The sequence below is a fragment of the Schistocerca serialis genome, chromosome 12 (assembly GCF_023864345.2).
Source record: "Schistocerca serialis cubense isolate TAMUIC-IGC-003099 chromosome 12, iqSchSeri2.2, whole genome shotgun sequence".
Classification (NCBI taxonomy): Eukaryota; Metazoa; Arthropoda; class Insecta; order Orthoptera; family Acrididae; genus Schistocerca; species Schistocerca serialis.
In genome coordinates this window covers 81,284,647-81,302,518 of record NC_064649.1, presented here as the reverse complement: position 1 = coordinate 81,302,518, position 17,872 = coordinate 81,284,647, and the positions used below count along the sequence as shown (strand labels likewise).

Genomic DNA, 17,872 nt, shown 5'->3' with positions numbered 1-17,872 from the left:
TGTTTAAGTCTCTAACTCTCACTGAATTTCGTTGGCATTCTCCGTAAATGAAAAGCATATCGACTTTTTCTTCGAAGGAACACATCATTCACATTAGCTTGATTCGACGATACTAGTCTTACGTTCTTATTAGTGTTGCATTGCGAAACCGTCGAATGGTGTTAACATGTTAATGGTGCGTTAGATACGTGATATTCGTCGAATATTTACTATTTGCACGATATACGAGAGAGAATTGTCAGAGCATGTGCTTCGATAAGTGCCGAAGTGATAAGGAATACCAGTCAGTCCATGATAAGAAGATTGCAGCACTGCATCGATACCAATGATCATCACTTCGAACACCTTCTGTAAATCTATGTGACCTTTGTCGACTTTCAAAGACCTTACTGTTACACATCATTGGATTCCTCTCATTGCCGCTATCAGAAAATAAGTACCAATCTATAGCATCCCATTTAAAAAAAACAAAGCTGACCATATCTCTGACGCGACCCCACCTAGCAATAAAAAACCAGCGTCATATTATGGCCCCCATTGTCCAATGCAACATTTGTCCCACAACCTTTTCAGCTTCTATCATACTTTCGGCGTTATTTTAGGTGGCAATAGTTAGTGACTCACCCTGCACATAGGGTGGCCCAGAATTCCGTGAATTCAAATTCAGAGAATGATTTAGGTAGAGGGGTAAAAATTGACACGTATGCCTGAAATGATATTCGATTTTATTCAGACCGAGAAGGAATGCAGAAGCCGGCCAACAGACAGCGCTGGGTGCCAACACCTTAGTGACTCCCCATGAGGATCGTGTATAGAATGAGCTGTAGTGAGAGAGGGAGTCAGATGCGCCAGCAGTCGTGGCACGATTTTACCTGAAAAAGCCACTGTTAGGGAAGAATCCGCTATGCAACTTTACGATCCTATCGCCGAAAGAAGGGTATTCGAACGGGTTCAAATGGCTCTGAGCACTGTGGGACTTAACATCTGAGGTCATCAGTCCCCTAGAACTTAGAACTACTTAAACCTAACTAGCCTAAGGACATCACACACATCCATGCCCGAGGCAGGACTCGAACCTGTAGCGGTCGCGCGGTTCCAGATTGAAGCGCCTAGAACCGCTCGGCTACCGCGGCCAGCTATTCGAACGGGCAGTGGTCCTGTGACAAGTGTCGCTGTGAAGAAAATGATCTCTAAGTTCGAACCCGCACATTGTTTAGACGACCGGCTCCGTGGTGGGTGACCAGATGCAAGCGCTACTGCTGCTCGGACAGTTCAGGAAGGAATGGAGACTTTAGCTGGTTCATCTCCGCGTGGTCAAGTCAGCGGTGGTGAAGTCGCAGGTCGCGCCGGCATTCCACGCTCTAGTAATTGGAGAGCACTAAGGCGTACCAACCAATGCTATGCGTTCAAAATTCAGCCTCGTCATGACCTGTTAGCCACCGATTTTGTGTCGCGGAATTTGCGGTGTGGGAACTCCAAAAATGGGGGAAGATGGCGATTGGTTGTCAAACGTGCTGTGGACCGACGGAGGCCATTTCACACTCCGAGCGCTTGTCAACATCCACAACTGCATAATTTAGGCTACCGAAAATCATAGGACTGTCGCTGAAACCCCAGTGCATAAACTAAAAAGTCAAGATGGGGGTGTGGATTTACCACATCAGTCGTGATCGGACGCTTTTTCTTTGAGGAAATGAGTGGTGCTGCTTTTCAAACTGTCAGCGTGACGGGTGCTAAATACGCCGATGTGTTACGGAATCGCATCATCCCTACCTGGCTGATAAATACCTGCTGGAAGGTGTGCCTTTTATCCAGGCTGGCGCTCCACCTCATACTGCTACACTTGTGAGAGATCTCTCAGCCGCCACTTGCGTCATGAATGGCTTTCCATGCTCCCAGACCTCAATCCGTGCGATTATTGGTTGTAGGGTTACCAGAAGCCGCAAGTCCAGCCTCATTAGGGATGCTCCTCCAACCTCATTAGGGATGCTCAAACAACATCCGACGGCAACTTTTCACTATAGTTGCTGACATGTTGTACAGTGCTGTCCACAACATTGTCGCTCGACTACAGGTATTGATGACTGATGGCCAACTTGTTGAGCATTTCTTATAAAGAACATCGTCTTTTGCTAAATGGTTCAAATGGCTCTAGGCACTATGGGACTTAACTTCCGATGTCATCAGTCGCCTAGAACTTAGAACTAATTAAACCTAATGACATCACGCACATCCATGTCCGAGGCAGGATTCGAACCTGCGTCCGTAGCATCCGCGTTGGTTCCGGACTGAAGCGCCTAGAACCGCTCGGCCACCGAGGCCGGCCTTTTGCTAAAAATCGATTGCTATGCTAATTGTCGCTTTTGTATCATATGAAGCGCCGTCTGTTGTTAATTCTGTGCACCTTTTCTTAGTTTAAATTTTAAAAAATGAAATGAAATGAGCGTATGGCATTGTTGGCCGGGAGGCTCCATGCAGGGGAGTTCGGCCACCGTATTGCAAGTCCTTTTTAGTTGACGCCAGTTTGGCCACTTGCGGGTCAATGATAATGGAAATGATTATGGACACACAACACTCAGTCCCCTGCCGGGAATCGAACACGGGTCCCCTGCGTCACAAGTGGAAGCGCTACTGCTACGCTACGGAGGCGGACAGTTTAAATAAAAGTTCTATGCCATTTCAAGCATGCGTATCAATGCACCTCTCTACCTACATTATTGTGTAAGGTATGGAATTTTCAAGTGTTTACGAACTTTTGGGTCACACTGCACAGCCTGTTAACCCTTTCAGGCACAGGGATGTGAGACAAATGTATGTGTTGAACAATTTTGTAAAAGACTGGTGGGACGTTATAGAGTTACATTAGAATGAAAACATTATCAGACATCAGGAATGATACAGAACAGTTTTTCGAAAATAGTGATGCTACATTATGTGTATCAACGGTTTTACGTGGCAGTACTGAATGCAAGACTTTTTTTTCGTAAACAGAGAGGTGCCTGATACGCGAAACGTCCACTAGATGACAGGCCCTTCCGAAATTGTCACCGGCCAAAGGCAAAAATGACTGCAACTTCTAAAGCCTATCGTAATTCTTCTGACCCTGCTTTGGTATGCAAGCGACATGTAATCACTACAATCTGCATTTCGTCTGATGAACGCTGACCCGGAGGTGTTTCAGAATCTAGTATCGCCGTTGGCTTATCTTTCAGTACTCCCCAGTAGCGATTGATTACAAACTGAAATTGAAAATAATGTCTCGAATTACTTATATGAAGTTCATTTACCATCGCATGTAACTTCAGAGAACAAAAAACTCACTAATTGTGTAATACTGTTCGATGTTCCACGCATTATGTAACGTAATGGGGGAATGTTTATGCGTCAGAATTGTTCATGAATGTATGTGAGTCACTATTTTGCCTGTAATAACTAGCTGAAACAACAGGACGGAAACAATTACGCCCTCGGTCACGGTGAACGAAATCTAACAACAGTGTGGACACCGTGAGAAATAGCTATCGCCACAGACGGACTATCTGGAGCACTGCTGACCTCTCTCGATCCTAGTGGGAACTACCACAGTACTTACAATGGGAGGTTCGACAGTGCTGGATGAGTCAGGACTTCACATTTAAATTGTCTGACGAGTTTGTTTTTTGTGCCACAATGCATTCCAGCAAAGAGGAAGGGTGGTAGACACCCGTAAAGTGTTAAAAAGAGCTGTCACATATTACTACAGGAGGTAGTTTCGGTCAAGGCTAGAAGAAAAGTTACTATAGTGACTTGAATATCAGTATTTTAAACATAGCTGCACAACAGCAACGGTTTCACATAATAAAATTATAAACAGCCGACCAGTTGCAATGGATAAAGAATTCTTTACCTAGGTTTCAACAAATTTAAATTTGTCTTCTTCAGAAGGTGGCAATTTTACATCGCCGTTTTTACAAATGTCTGCATAGATCCATTTGTCAAAATTAAAATATAGCCCTAAAAATAGGGTTTGTCACGTAAATATAAATTAGTACATGGATGTTGCAGAGCTCACAACCGACTGAGTGTAATCGGCTCCTCATATAATTCAGGCTCATTTTCAGAAATTGTAACAGATGACGAAACTTGGTGGTACGCTTGCGATCCTGAATCAAAGCAATAATCAAGCCAGTGGAAGACTTTCAGTTCGTCTGGCGCCAAGAAAGCTCGTCAGGTGAAATCAGACATTAAGATAATGCTGATTTGTTTCCTACATGTGGTGCCGTCCAGGCAGAGATTGTTCTGCAGGGTCAGTTAACCAGGTTTCCTACTTACCGCAAGTTTTGAAAAGATTGCACAACAGTGTAGCGGTGGAATCGGCGTGATTTGTGGCAGTCGGATGTGTGTGGTTTGTCCATAGTGACAATACCCTTCACACACAGGACTGTCTGTACTATGTTGTTGTTGTTGTTGTTGCTGTTGTAGTCTTCACTCCCAAGACCGGTTTGACGCAGCTCTCCATTCTACTCTATCCTGTGCAAGCTTCTTCATCTCCCAATACCTACTGCAACCTACATCCTTCTGAATCTGTTTAGAGTATTCATCTCTTTGTCTCCCTCTGCGATTTTTACCCTCCACGCTGCCCTCCAATACTAAATTGGTGATCCCTTGGTGTCTCAGGATACGTCCTACCAACGGATCCCTTCTTCTGGTCAAGTTGTGCCACAAACTTCTCTTCTTCCCAGTTCTGTTCAATACCCCCCTCATTAGTTATGTGATCTACCCATCTAATCTTTATCCATTGCAACTGGTCGGCTGTTTATAATTTTATTATAGTGACTTGAGTTTCTTATCAGAGCTGTAATAAGTTTGTGGCGACTTTGTAGTATGCCCGAACTATACAGTAATACGCAGTCGTTGAGAATAACTTTTATTACATTCACACTCGAAAACACAACGATAAACATAAACAACTTTAAGTCACTATGCCAACAGCGGCAAAGATTATGCTCTAATACGTCAGTGATGCGATCGCGCTAAACTCGAGTGGCAAAGAATGTCAAAGTGTTGCCACAAGTTCCTCTGCAACCCCTGGCAGCCTTTAATGGTAACTGTGAAACACACTGTGTATTAAGAAGCAAATACTGTTGAAAAAAGAGATTCAAACACAAAGATGAAAATATGCAAGGACACCAAAATAAATGAACAGTAGAATGAAAAAATTAGGTGAACACTTGTATCAATGCCCGGTATGTTAAACATACACTACCGGCCATTAAAATTGCTACACCAAGAAGAAATGCAGATGATAAACGGGTATTCATTGGACAAATATATTATACTAGAACTGACAGGTGATTACATTTTCTCGCAATTTGGGTGAATAGATCCTGAGAAATCAGTACCCAGAACAACCACCTCTGCCCGTAATAACGGTCTTCATACGCCTGGGCATTGAGTCAAACAGAGCTCGGATGGCGTGTACAGGTACAGCTGCCCATGCAGCTTCAACACGATACCACAGTTCTTCCAGACTAGTGACTGGCGTATGTGACGAGCCAGTTGCTCGGCCACCATTGACCAGACGTTTTCAATTGGTGAGAGATCTGGAGATTGTGCTGGCCAGGGCAGCAGTCGAACATTTTCTGTATCCAGAAAGGCCAGTACAGGACCTGCAACATGCGGTCGAGCATTATACTGCTGAAATGTAACGTCCACTGTTCAAAGTGCCGTCAATGCGAACAAGAGGTGACCGAGACGTGTAACCAATGGCACCCCATACCATCATGACGGGTGATACGCCAGTATGGCGATGACGAATACACGCTTCCAATGTGCGTTCACCGCGATGTCGCCAAACACGGATGCGACCATGATGATGCTGTAAACAGAACCTGGATTCATCTGAAAAAATGACTTTTGCCATTCGTGCACACAGGTTCGTCGTCGAGTACACCATCGCAGGCGCTCATGTTTGTGATGCAGCGTCAAAGGTACCCACAGCCATGTTCTCCGAGCTGATAGTCCATGATGCTGCAAACGTCGTCGAACTGTTCGTGCAGATTGTTGTTGTCTTGCAAACGTCCCCATCTGTTGACTCAGGGATCGAGACGTGGCTGCACGATCCGTTACAGCCATGCGGATAAGATGCCTGTCATCTCGACTGCTAGTGATACGAGGCCGTTGGGATCCAGCACGGCGTTCCGTATTACCCTCCTGAACCCACCAATTGCATATTCTGCTAACAATCATTGGATCTCGACCAACGCGAGCAGCAATGCTGCGAAACGATGAACCGGAACGCGATAGGCTACAATCCGACCTTTATCAAAGTCGGAAACGTGAAGGTACGCATTTGTCCTCCTTACACGAGGCATCACAAGAACGTTTCACCAAGCAAAACCGGTCAAGTGCTGTTTGTGTATGAGATATTGATTGGAAACTTTCCTCATGTCAGCACGTTGTAGGTGTCGCCACCGGCGCGAACCTTGTGTGAATGCTCTGAAAAGCTAATCATTTGCATATCACAGCATCTTCTTCCTGTCGGTTAAATTTCGCGTCTGTAGCACGTCATCTTCGTGGTGTAGCAATTTTAATGGTGTACATTATTGAAGCTCTCAAATTCCAATAAAAAACACCAGGATGACACCTGTCGAACATTTCAGTTCTTTTCACGCGAACGGTCCAGGATGTAATAATGTGTACTTAATTTGTGAAAGAAATTTTCTAACAAAACCGTTCCTCAACTATTGCTAAAGTCATGTTCCCCTAATTCTTTTGAGCAGTGTGGCATCTGGTGGCTTGCTCCACCTTCTTAATTTTAATTCGAGTCTTAATAAAGCCGCTTCGCACACCACTCTGTCTCCATCATCCACATGTTTGTTTACCCGCTTTCAAACTCGCCTTTGCAGTTCATCTTCAGTGCAGGCATACATCGCAGCGCGGGATGGACATCTTTATTCAGGCTGCGGGCACTATTCTGCATTCACAGCACACACGCCTCTAGGCCACGCCTCACAGCAGGTGGCATTGTCTTACCTCACACAACAGCTGCCTGAGTCCTTGGACCTAGCAACACGCATAACTGTGCTTCTTGTTATGATAGTTTTTTTTTTTTCTTTGACTTTATGAGTCGTCAGAACACACTAGTTTCATGCAGCGTGCTGTGACTGTCTTCTGTACAAACTTTCGACTACGACAGTCTTCAGTACAAACTTTCGACTACGACAGTCGTCTGTACAAACTTTCGACTACGACAGTCTTCTGTACAAACTTTCGACTACGACAGTCGTCTGTACAAACTTTCGACTACGACAGTCGTCTGTACAAACTTTCGACTACGACAGTCTTCTGTACAAACTTTCGACTACGACAGTCTTCTGTACAAACTTTCGACTACGACAGTCTTCTGTACAAACTTTCGACTACGACAGTCTTCTGTACAAACTTTGGACTACGACAGTCTTCAGTACAAACTTTCGACTACGACAGTCGTCTGTACAAACTTTCGACTACGACAGTCGTCTGTACAAACTTTCGACTACGACAGTCTTCTGTACAAACTTTCGACTACGACAGTCTTCTGTACAAACTTTCGACTACGACAGTCTTCTGTACAAACTTTCGACTACGACAGTCTTCTGTACAAACTTTCGACTACGACAGTCGTCTGTACAAACTTTCGACTACGACAGTCGTCTGTACAAACTTTCGACTACGACAGTCGTCTGTACAAACTTTCGACTACGACAGTCGTCTGTACAAACTTTCGACTACGACAGTCGTCTGTACAAACTTTCGACTACGACAGTCGTCTGTACAAACTTTCGACTACGACAGTCGTCTGTACAAACTTTCGACTACGACAGTCGTCTGTACAAACTTTCGACTACGACAGTCTTCTGTACAAACTTTCGACTACGACAGTCGTCTGTACAAACTTTCGACTACGACAGTCTTCTGTACAAACTTTCGACTACGACAGTCTTCTGTACAAACTTACGACTACGACAGTCTTCTGTACAAACTTTCGACCACGACAGTCTTCTGTACAAACTTTCGACTACACCAGTCTTCTGTACAAACTTTCGACTACGACAGTCTTCTGTACAAACTTTCGACTACGACAGTCGTCTGTACAAACCTTCGACTACGACAGTCGTCTGTACAAACTTTCGACTACGACAGTCTTCTGTACAAACTTTCGACCACGACAGTCTTCTGTACAAACTTTCGACTACGACAGTCTTCTGTACAAACTTTCGACTACGACAGTCTTCTGTACAAACTTTCGACTATGACAGTCGTCTGTACAAACTTTCGACTACGACAGTCATCTGTACAAACTTTCGACTACGACAGTCGTCTGTACAAACTTTCGACTACGACAGTCGTCTGTACAAACTTTCGACTACGACAGACTTCTGTACAAACTTTCGACTACGACAGTCTTCTGTACAAACTTACGACTACGACAGTCGTCTGTACAAACTTACGACTACGACAGTCGTCTGTACAAACTTACGACTACGACAGTCGTCTGTACAAACTTTCGACTACGACAGTCTTCTGTACAAACTTTCGACTACGACAGTCTTCTGTACAAACTTCAACTCAGTAGCACTTACACTTAACATCTCTGGTTATTTGTTGAACGTATTGCTGCTGTTGGTGGTGACTGAGGTTTGAGGAGAGGGAGCATCTAGAGTAATGCCTCCTATGGAACCAACCACGATGGAATATGGTGGCCGTTCTATCTGCACCTCTAATTACGTACACTCGAATGTCTCGAGACGTCTCGGACAGCGGAGGAATGCCAACCTGCCTGTCGCCTGCCAGATGGCCCGACAGCAGGAGTGATGGTCCGGGGTACCATTTCTTTTCCAGCAGGACCCCTTTGGCTGTCACTCGCAGCACCCTTACAGCAGAGTGGTACTTTGACGATATTCTACTCCCCGTTTTGTTGCCCTGGCAACGGCCTTGCCGCAGTGGATACACCGGTTCCCGTGAGATCACCGAAGTTAAGCGCTGTCGGGCGTGGCCGGCACTTGGATGGGTGACCATCCAGGCCGCCATGTGCTGTTGCCCTTTTTCTGGGTGCACTCAGCCTCGTGATGCCAATTGAGGTGCTACTCTACCGAATAGTAGCGGCTCCGGTCAATGAAAACCATTATAACGACCGGGAGAGCGGTGTGCTGACCACACGCCCCTCCTATCCGCATACCCCACTGCGGATTGCGCTTGCGGTCGGATGGTCCCGATGGGTCACTTGTGGCCTGTAGGCGGAGTGTTGGTTTTGTAGCCCTCCGTGGTAACCCATCCTCGGCTTACATTTCAGCAAGATAATGCCCGCCCGCACACGGCGAGAGTTTCTACTGTTTGTGCTTGCCACCCACTACCTTCGCCAGCAAGGTCACCGCATCTTTCCCCCAAATGAGAATTGTGGAGTATTGTTGCTACCCCCCTCCAACCAGCTCAGGATTTGGAATGTCTAATTCTCGCGGTAGCGTTGTCGCTTCCCGAGCATGGGGTCCTAGGTTCGAGTCCCGGTGGGGTCAGGGATTTTCACCTGCCTCGAGATGATTGGGTGTAGTGTCGTCTTCATCATCATTCATCCCCACTACGGTCGGAGGAAGGCGATGGCAAACCACCTCCACTAGGACCTTGCCTAGTACAGCGGTGCGGGTCTCCCGCATCGTCCCCTATGCTCTGTTACGGAGTATGGGACAACATCTTCATCATCATTTCTCCAACTAGACAGAATTGGAGCGAAAGCCCTCAGGAGCACAACCGGCGACTGTATCCATCAATGGCAAGTCTACTAACTGCTTGCGTAAGGGCCAGAGGTGGGCCAAGGCGTTACTGAATTGCTCACGCTCACAATCCAACGGTAATTCTGTATCTATTTTGTTATGTTGTTATCTGGATCATTACAAAACGGTTCAAACGGCTCTGAGCACTATGGGACTTAACTTCTAAGGTCATCAACCCCTAGAACTTAGAACTAACCTAAGGACATCACACACATTCATGCCCGAGGCAAGATTCGAACATGCGACCGTAGCGGTCGCGCGGTTCCAGACTGTAGCGCCTAGAACCGCTCGGCCACCCCGGCCGGCGGATCATTACCACTCTTGTTATTGTGGAACGAGGACACTGTAAATTCTTGTACAATTTTTAAAAATTTGTTATTTTACTTATGTTAAATTATCTCAAACCTTTAGCGCTTATAAAGCCACCAATTAATCATGTACGACATATTTTATACTGTCGTTTGGTTATTTCTGGCTATATCACTTGACACATTTCTAAGAACTGTTGCACGCAAGTATTCGTTTTTCTCTGGACACTGTGTGGCGCCACTAAGGGTACACTATCGCCACCCACCGGTAGAATTTTGTTTCGTGTTGTTGTTATCACTGTGGAACCGTCAGTCTGCCTCTGACAAAATGGTTCTGAGCACTATGGGACTCAACTGCTGTGGTCATCAGTCCCCTAGAACTTAGAACTACTTAAACCTAACTAACCTAAGGACATCACACACATCCATGTCCGAGGCAGAATTCGAACCTGCGATCGTAGCAGTCGCACGGTTCCGGACTGCGCGCCTAGAATCGCGAGGCCACCGCGGCCGGCCTGCCTCTGACAGTTATGTATGCAACATATAACGTCAGTTCATCTGTATAGCTCTGTGTATCTGATGTATGCCTTTTACTTGTTACTTATGAATGTTTGATGCTCCATGTCTTCCTCTTGCTCATATTACGTGACAATTTATCGCCTGCTTCACATATATCTGAAGGTGATTATCCCGAAACGCATTATGTTAAAGTCATTGATCTACCATTTCATGACGTTTTACGAGTACTAAGTGATCTACTTAACTTTTTTGCAGCACTGTTCCAATTCTTTGCAGACCCAGAACAGAAACTTCGAAAATGATGGGAATGTGGATCAAATCGAATTATTTTCCCTGTCACACACAATCGACGACAAGTTGGCCTACGAGACGTGAGTGGGGAGGGGAGGGGGGCAAACAAGTATGTGAAATGTGTGTGTAGGGAGTGCCTAACCGTGTCTGCCGCTGTTCTTTCAGTAGAAAATGAACGGAACTAGCTACTTGCCAGTCCCATTTAGTGAACTTCAGGACTTCTTAAACGCAATTCATTTGCAATCTAGCGAATTACCTCAGACACGGAAAAGGGTCCAGGTTTACCTGGACGATTGCACAAAAAACAGGTATGTGAGAGTAGTACTCGAGCATCGAGGTTCCGTACAAACTTATCTGTGTGTTTAGGTAGATCATTCAACTCGGGAAGCCGGCCGGTGTGGTCGAGCGGTTCTAGGGGCTTAAGTCTGGAACCACGCAACCGCTACGGTCGCAGGTTCGAATCCTGCCTCGGGCATGGATGTGTGTGATGTCCTTAGGTCGGTTAGGTTTAAGTAGTTCTAAGTTCTAGGGGACTGATGACCTCAGAAGTTAAGTCCCATAGTGCTCAGAGCCATTTGAACCATTTTTGAACCAACTCGGGAATCTAAAATTTCGCCTGTTTTTGCCTGTTACCGATATCGATACTGGGAATATATCAAAATAGGTCACTAACTCGCCGTATTTTTTGATTGCCTTCAGGAACAAGATTAAATGTTTTAAACCGAAAAGAGAGAGTGGACCTTCGTATGTGATAAATTTCAACTTGGCATGTCTACCGGTTCCTGAAAGAAGTGGCTCTTAACAGGCAGAAGCACGGAGAGTCGGTCAGATAACAAATAACAAATAACAAATCGTTTTTAGTGTGTGACAATTACAAATTAAAAATTTATGGATTTTAACTTTACTTTTAGTGTGAAACCTTGCTGTCTGCCAAATTTCATGACTCTACGCCAACGGCAAGTACCCGATAAGCTGTGATGACTGAAGTAATTTCTTAGACTTTCCCGGCGATTTGATGACATCTCGTGGAAATCGGATTTTCTGCCAGATATCAGCGTCTTCCAAACACGATATTTCGACGTCATTACTTGACGTCTTCATCAGGTGTTCCCTGAGTCTCAGGGACGCTGATATCCGCTGATATCCGGCAGAAAACCCGATTTCCACGAGATGTCATATGATGACTGAGTTTGCTAGTGTCAAAATATGTGACGTAAACGACCGTATCTTTAGATTGCATAGACATAGAAATTTAATTTTTTTTACACCGCCAATAGAACGTAGATCTTAATATCTGACTTAAATTTGAAATTGACATCTATCGGTTACTGAGAGAATGGAGGTTGAACAGATGGGCAGACAGTCCGATCTCAAATGACAAATTTTTTGAATGAAATAATTACAAATTAATAATTTTCAGATTTTTCTCTTCAGTTGTGCCGTGAACTCTTGCTTTTTGCCAAATTTCATGATTCTAGGTCAACGGTAAGTACGTTGTGATGAGTGGGTTAGCGAGTATCAAAATGTGACAAAAGGCAGAAACTTTTGACTGCATTGACTTTTTTTTACACATCCAAGCGACCACAGACGTTAGTACGTGAAATAAGTTTCAACATCATCTACATCTACATCTATACTCCGCAAGCCACCCAACGGTGTGAGGCGGAGGGCACTTTACGTGCCGCTGTCATTACCTCCCTTTCCTGTTCCAGCCGCGTATGGTTCGCGGGAAAAATGACTGCCGGAAAGCCTCCGTGCGCGCTCGAATCTCTCTCATTTTAGATTCGTGATCTCCTCGGGAGGTATAAGTAGGTGGAAGCAATATATTCGATACCTCATCCAGAAACGCACCCTCTCGAAACCTGGACAGCAAGCTACACCGCGATGCAGAGCGTCTCTCTTGCAGAGTCTGCCACTTGAGTTTGCTAAACATCTCTGTAACCCTGTGACGAAACGCGCCGCTCTTCTTTGGATCTTCTCTATCTCCTCTATCAACCCGACCTGGTACGGATCCCACACTGATGAGCAATACTCAAGTACAGGTCGAGCGAGTGTTTTGTAAGCCACCTCCTTTCTTGATGGCCTACGTTTTCTAAGGACTCTCCCAATGAATCTCAACCTGGCAGCCTCCTTAACAACAATTAATTTTATATGATCATTCCACTTCAAATCGTTCCGTACGCATACTCCCAGATATTTTTCAGAAGTAACTGCTACCAGTGTTTGTTCCGCTATCATATAATCATACAATAAAGGAGCCTTCCTTCTATGTATTCGCAATACATTACATTTGTCTATGTTAGGGTCAGTTGCCACTCCTTGCACCAAGTGCCTATCCGCTGCAGGTCTTCCTGCATTTCACTGCAATTTTCTAATGCTGCAACTTCTCTGTATACTATAGCATCATCCGCGAAAAGCCGCATGGAACTTCCGACACCATCTACTAGGTCATATATATATATATATATATATATATATATATATATATATATATATATATATATATATATATATTGTGAATAGCAGTGGTCCCATAACACTCCCCTGTGGTACGCCAGAGGTTACTTCAACGTCTGTAGACGTCTCTCCATTGAGAACAACATGCTGTGTTCTGTTTGCTAAAAACTCTTCAATCCAGCCACACAGCTGGTCTGGTATTCCGTAGGCTCTTACTTTGTTTATCAGGTGACAGTGCGGAACCGTATCGAACGCCTTCCGGAAGTCAAGGAAAATGGCATCTACCTGAGAGAAAGAGGTCTTAAACGGACGGACATATCACATAAGAAATCACAAATTTTTTCGTGTCGAATAATTAAATCATCATTTTTCGGATTTTTTCCTTTATGTTTAGCGTTAATCCTTTTACTTGCCAAATATCATGATCCTAGACCAGAGGCAAGTAACCTACGCGTTTTGATGAATGAGATTGCAATCGTATAAGGCTTTCAATTTCATCAATTGAGGTACGGAACGTAAAAACACATGCACGCCTCTGGACAATCTTGCAAATATGACAGGGGAAAGTTGGACGTATGGCAGCCTTGTATGATAAAGTTCAGGCACTATCTCCCCTTTCCTTGCCAGCGAAATACTGGCAGTGAAAATGGCATCCATCAAACGATTCGAACCGGCTTGCGCCCGAGTCGGGCTGCCCCGGAGTCTGGTACACAAGAGAAGTAGTAAAAAGGCACCGGCAGTTACGTTCGTCGGCACTGACCTGTCTGAAGAAATTGGGGACGTCGTCGGCGTCCTGAAACGTCGTGTCGGCGGGGTCGACGACGTAGAACATGGCGGCGGCGCCCTTGAGCACCCCCGCCGGCGGCTCGCTCGGTTGGAAGAGGTGTGGCGCGTACGATGTGTTCATGGCGGCGTCGCGACGCTGAATGCCGGCGCGCGCGCGCCACAGACGCTTATAGCCGGCCGGCGCCTCCTATCACGTAACAGGCGCCGGGCCAGGAGAGGGGAGGGGCCGGGAGGGGAGGGGAGAGCGCCGTGGAGGGGAGGCCGCGCCCACCCACACCTGTTGCTGTCGCGCCCTCCCCACCACGCAATCACCTGTTGCTGCCGCACGCACCCCATTCAACTCACCGTTGGACCGCAGTCAACAGTCGCATGGACCTTATACTCTTAACTATCTCCTGGAAAGTATCTGAAAACCACTACGTAATGCGGAGCTGAACATTCAGGGCCTTCCACAAGTACCAATTTACTGTGACCAATTTATCGCTAACCGATAAATTGGGCGTGTGTAGGGGCCTCCTGATTAATTTTTCTTCTCTGGCTGTCGGTCGGAGCTGGCCATCGCATGGCCAACTTATCGTCCCCCCCCGCCCCCCCCCCCCCACCCGCCATCTCCACCAATTGTTGTTGTGGTCTTCAGTCCTGAAACTGGTTTGATGCAGCTCTCCACGCTACTCTATCCTGTGCAAGCTTCTTCATCTCCCAGTTCCTACTGCAACCTACATCCTTCTGAATCTCCTTAGTGTATTCATCTCTTGGTCTCCTTCTACGATTTTTACCCTCCACGCTGCCCTCCAATGCTAAATTTGTGATCCCTTGATGCCTCAAAACATGTCCTACCAACCGATCCCTTCTTCTAGTCAAGTTGTGCCACAAACTTCTCTTCTCCCCAATCCTATTCAATAGCTCCTCATTAGTTACGTGATCTACCCACCTTATCTTCAGCATTCTTCTGTAGCACCACATTTCCAAAGCTTCTATTCTCTTCTTGTCCAAACTATTTATCGTCCATGTTTCACTTCCATACATGGCTACACTCCATACAAATACTTTCAGAAACGACTTCCTGACACTTAAATCTATACTCGAAGTTAACAAATTTCTCTTCTTGAGAAACGATTTCCTTGCCATTGCCAGTCTACATTTTATATCCTCTCTACTTCGACCATCATCAGTTATTTTACTCCCTAAATAGCAAAACTCCTTTACTACTTTAAGTGAATCTAATTCCCTCAGCATCACCCGATTTAATTTGACTACATTCCATTATCCTCGTTTTGCTTTTGTTGATGTTCATCTTATATCCTCCTTTCAAGACACTGTCCATTCCGTTCAAGCGCTCTTCCAAGTCCTTTGCTGTCCCTGACAGAATTACAATGTCATCGGCGAACCTCAAAGTTTTTACTTCTTCTCCATGAATTTTAATAACTACTCCCAATTTTTCTTTTGTTTCCTTTACTGCTTGCTCAATATACAGATTGAATAACATCGGGGAGAGGCTACAACCCTGTCTCACTCCTTTCCCAACCACTGCTTCCCTTTCATGCCCCTCGACTCTTATAACTGCCATCTGGTTTCTGTACAAATTGTAAATAGCCTTTCGCTCCCTGTATTTTACCCCTGCCACCTTTACAATGTGATAGAGAGTATTCCAGTCAACATTCTCAAAAGCTTTCTCTAAGTCTACAAATGCTAGAAACGTAGGTTTGCCTTTTCTTAATCTTTCTTCTAAGATAAGTCGTAAGGTTAGTATTGCCTCACGTGTTCCAACCACCAACCACCACGCAAATTGTAGCGCTGCCCAACCAACTTCCCGACTGACGATTGAAGATTGCAGTCTGCTCGCGCGTAAATACAAAGGGTAGTGGGAAAGTTTTGCAATACGAAGCAACAATAGTCGCAGGAGGCTGGTTGTTGCTGTGTTCTGAGAATGTCTCACATTTGCATTGTAGCCGTTGTGCCAAGTCTGTGGTACGCCCACGAAGTGAGCTTCGTGCAGTTTTGTGGTACAACATCGCGCGTCGATTAAACAGACTAGTGGTTTGATGAAATGATTCTTGCACTCGGTGATGTATGTCCACATCGTACAAGTATACAGGGTGGTCCATTGATCGTGACCGGGCCAAATATCTCACGAAATAAGCATCAAACGAAAAAATTACAAAGAACGAAACTTGTCTAGTTTGAAGTGGCATACCAGATGGCGCTATGGTTGGCACGCTAGATGACGCTGCCATAGGTCAAACGGATATCAACTGCGTTTTTAAATAGGAACCCCCATTTTTTACTACATATTCGTGTAGTACGTAAAGAAAAATGAATGTTTTAGTTGGAACACTTTTTTCGCTTTGTGATAGATGGCGCTTTAATAGTCACAAACATATGGCTCGCAATTTTAGACGATCAGCTGGTAACAGGTAGGTTTCTTAAAATACAGAACGTAAGTACGTTTGAACATTAACCACACATTAACCCGCCAAGGTCGCTGATGTCCCACATGTCGCAGCCATCGTGGATTTTCCGTTGCCTAATAGTGCATATTTTTGCCGGTTTACGTTACCGCTGTTGGTGAATAATGCTTCGTCGCTAAATAGAACGCGTGCAAAAATCTGTCATCGTCCCGTAATTTCTCTTGTGCCCAGTGGCAGAACTGTACACGACGTTCAAAGTCTTCGCCATGCAATTCCTGGTGCATAGAAATATGGTACGGGTGCAATCGATGTTGATGTAGCTTTCTCAACACCGACGTTTTTGAGATTCCCGATTCTCGCGCGATTTGTCTGCTACTGATGTGCGGATTTGCCGCGACAGCAGTTAAAACACCTACTTGGGCATCATTTGTTGCAGGTCGTGACTGACGTTTCACATGTGGCTGAACACTTCCTGTTTCCTTAAATAACGATCCGGCGAACGGTCCGGACACTTGGATGATGTCGTCCAGGATACCGAGCAACATACATAGCACACACCCGTTGGGCATTTTGATTGCAACAGCCATACATCAACACGATATCGACCTTTTCCGCAATTGGTAAACGGTCCATTTTAACACGGGTACACGAAGCAAATATCGTCCGCACTGGCGGAATGTTACTTGATACCACGTACTTATACGTTTGTGACTATTACAGCGCCATCTATCACAAAGCGAAGAAAGTGGTCCGACGAAAACATTCATATTTCTTTAGGTACTACACGAATATGTAATAAAAAATGGGGGTTCCTATTTAAAAAAAACACAATTGATATCCGTTTGACCTATGGCAGCGCAATCTAGCGGGCCAACGATAGCGCCATCTGGTTTCCCCCTTCAAGCTAGACGAGTTTCGTTCTTTGTAGTTTTTTCTCTTGATGCTTATTTTGTGAGATATTTGGCCCGGTCACTATCAATGGACCACCCTGTATACTTAGAAGTAAAAATGTGAACATTGATGCTGTGAGGAAAACGCTAGACGAAGACAGCCGAGTGGTGAGTGACCTACAAGCAGATACAGGATACCTTAAAGCTAAATGCACGAGCGATTCGTTCGATCCTGCATGATCATTTGCAAGTAAACTTTGATGTCTCTGTGTGCCCCATAGACCGATGGAAGAGAAGATGGCACGACGTGTGACTTGGTGCCAGGAAATGTTAAAGAAATTTTCTAAGGGATAATCTCAGTATGTTAATAACATCACGACATGTAATGAGATTTGGTTGTACTATTATGATGTGCCGACTAAGAC

General features: G+C 45.2%; 1 protein-coding gene, 1 long non-coding RNA gene and 1 pseudogene across 2 annotated transcripts in view; 1 reads left to right on the top strand and 2 right to left on the bottom strand.

The window, feature by feature from the left end:
* Positions 1–14,278, bottom strand: part of LOC126428227 (alkylglycerol monooxygenase-like) — a 213,019-nt gene extending 198,741 nt beyond the window's left edge. The window contains exon 1 of the mRNA XM_050090144.1: positions 14,124–14,278. Coding sequence (XP_049946101.1) covers positions 14,124–14,270 — 147 coding nt within the window. The 5' untranslated portion in view covers positions 14,271–14,278. The remainder of the gene's footprint in view (positions 1–14,123) is intronic.
* LOC126428228 (uncharacterized) overlaps positions 1–17,872 on the bottom strand; it is a 405,107-nt gene that overhangs the window by 198,741 nt on the left and 188,494 nt on the right. The window lies entirely within an intron of this gene.
* LOC126428599 (5S ribosomal RNA) lies at positions 8,946–9,063 on the top strand (annotated as a pseudogene).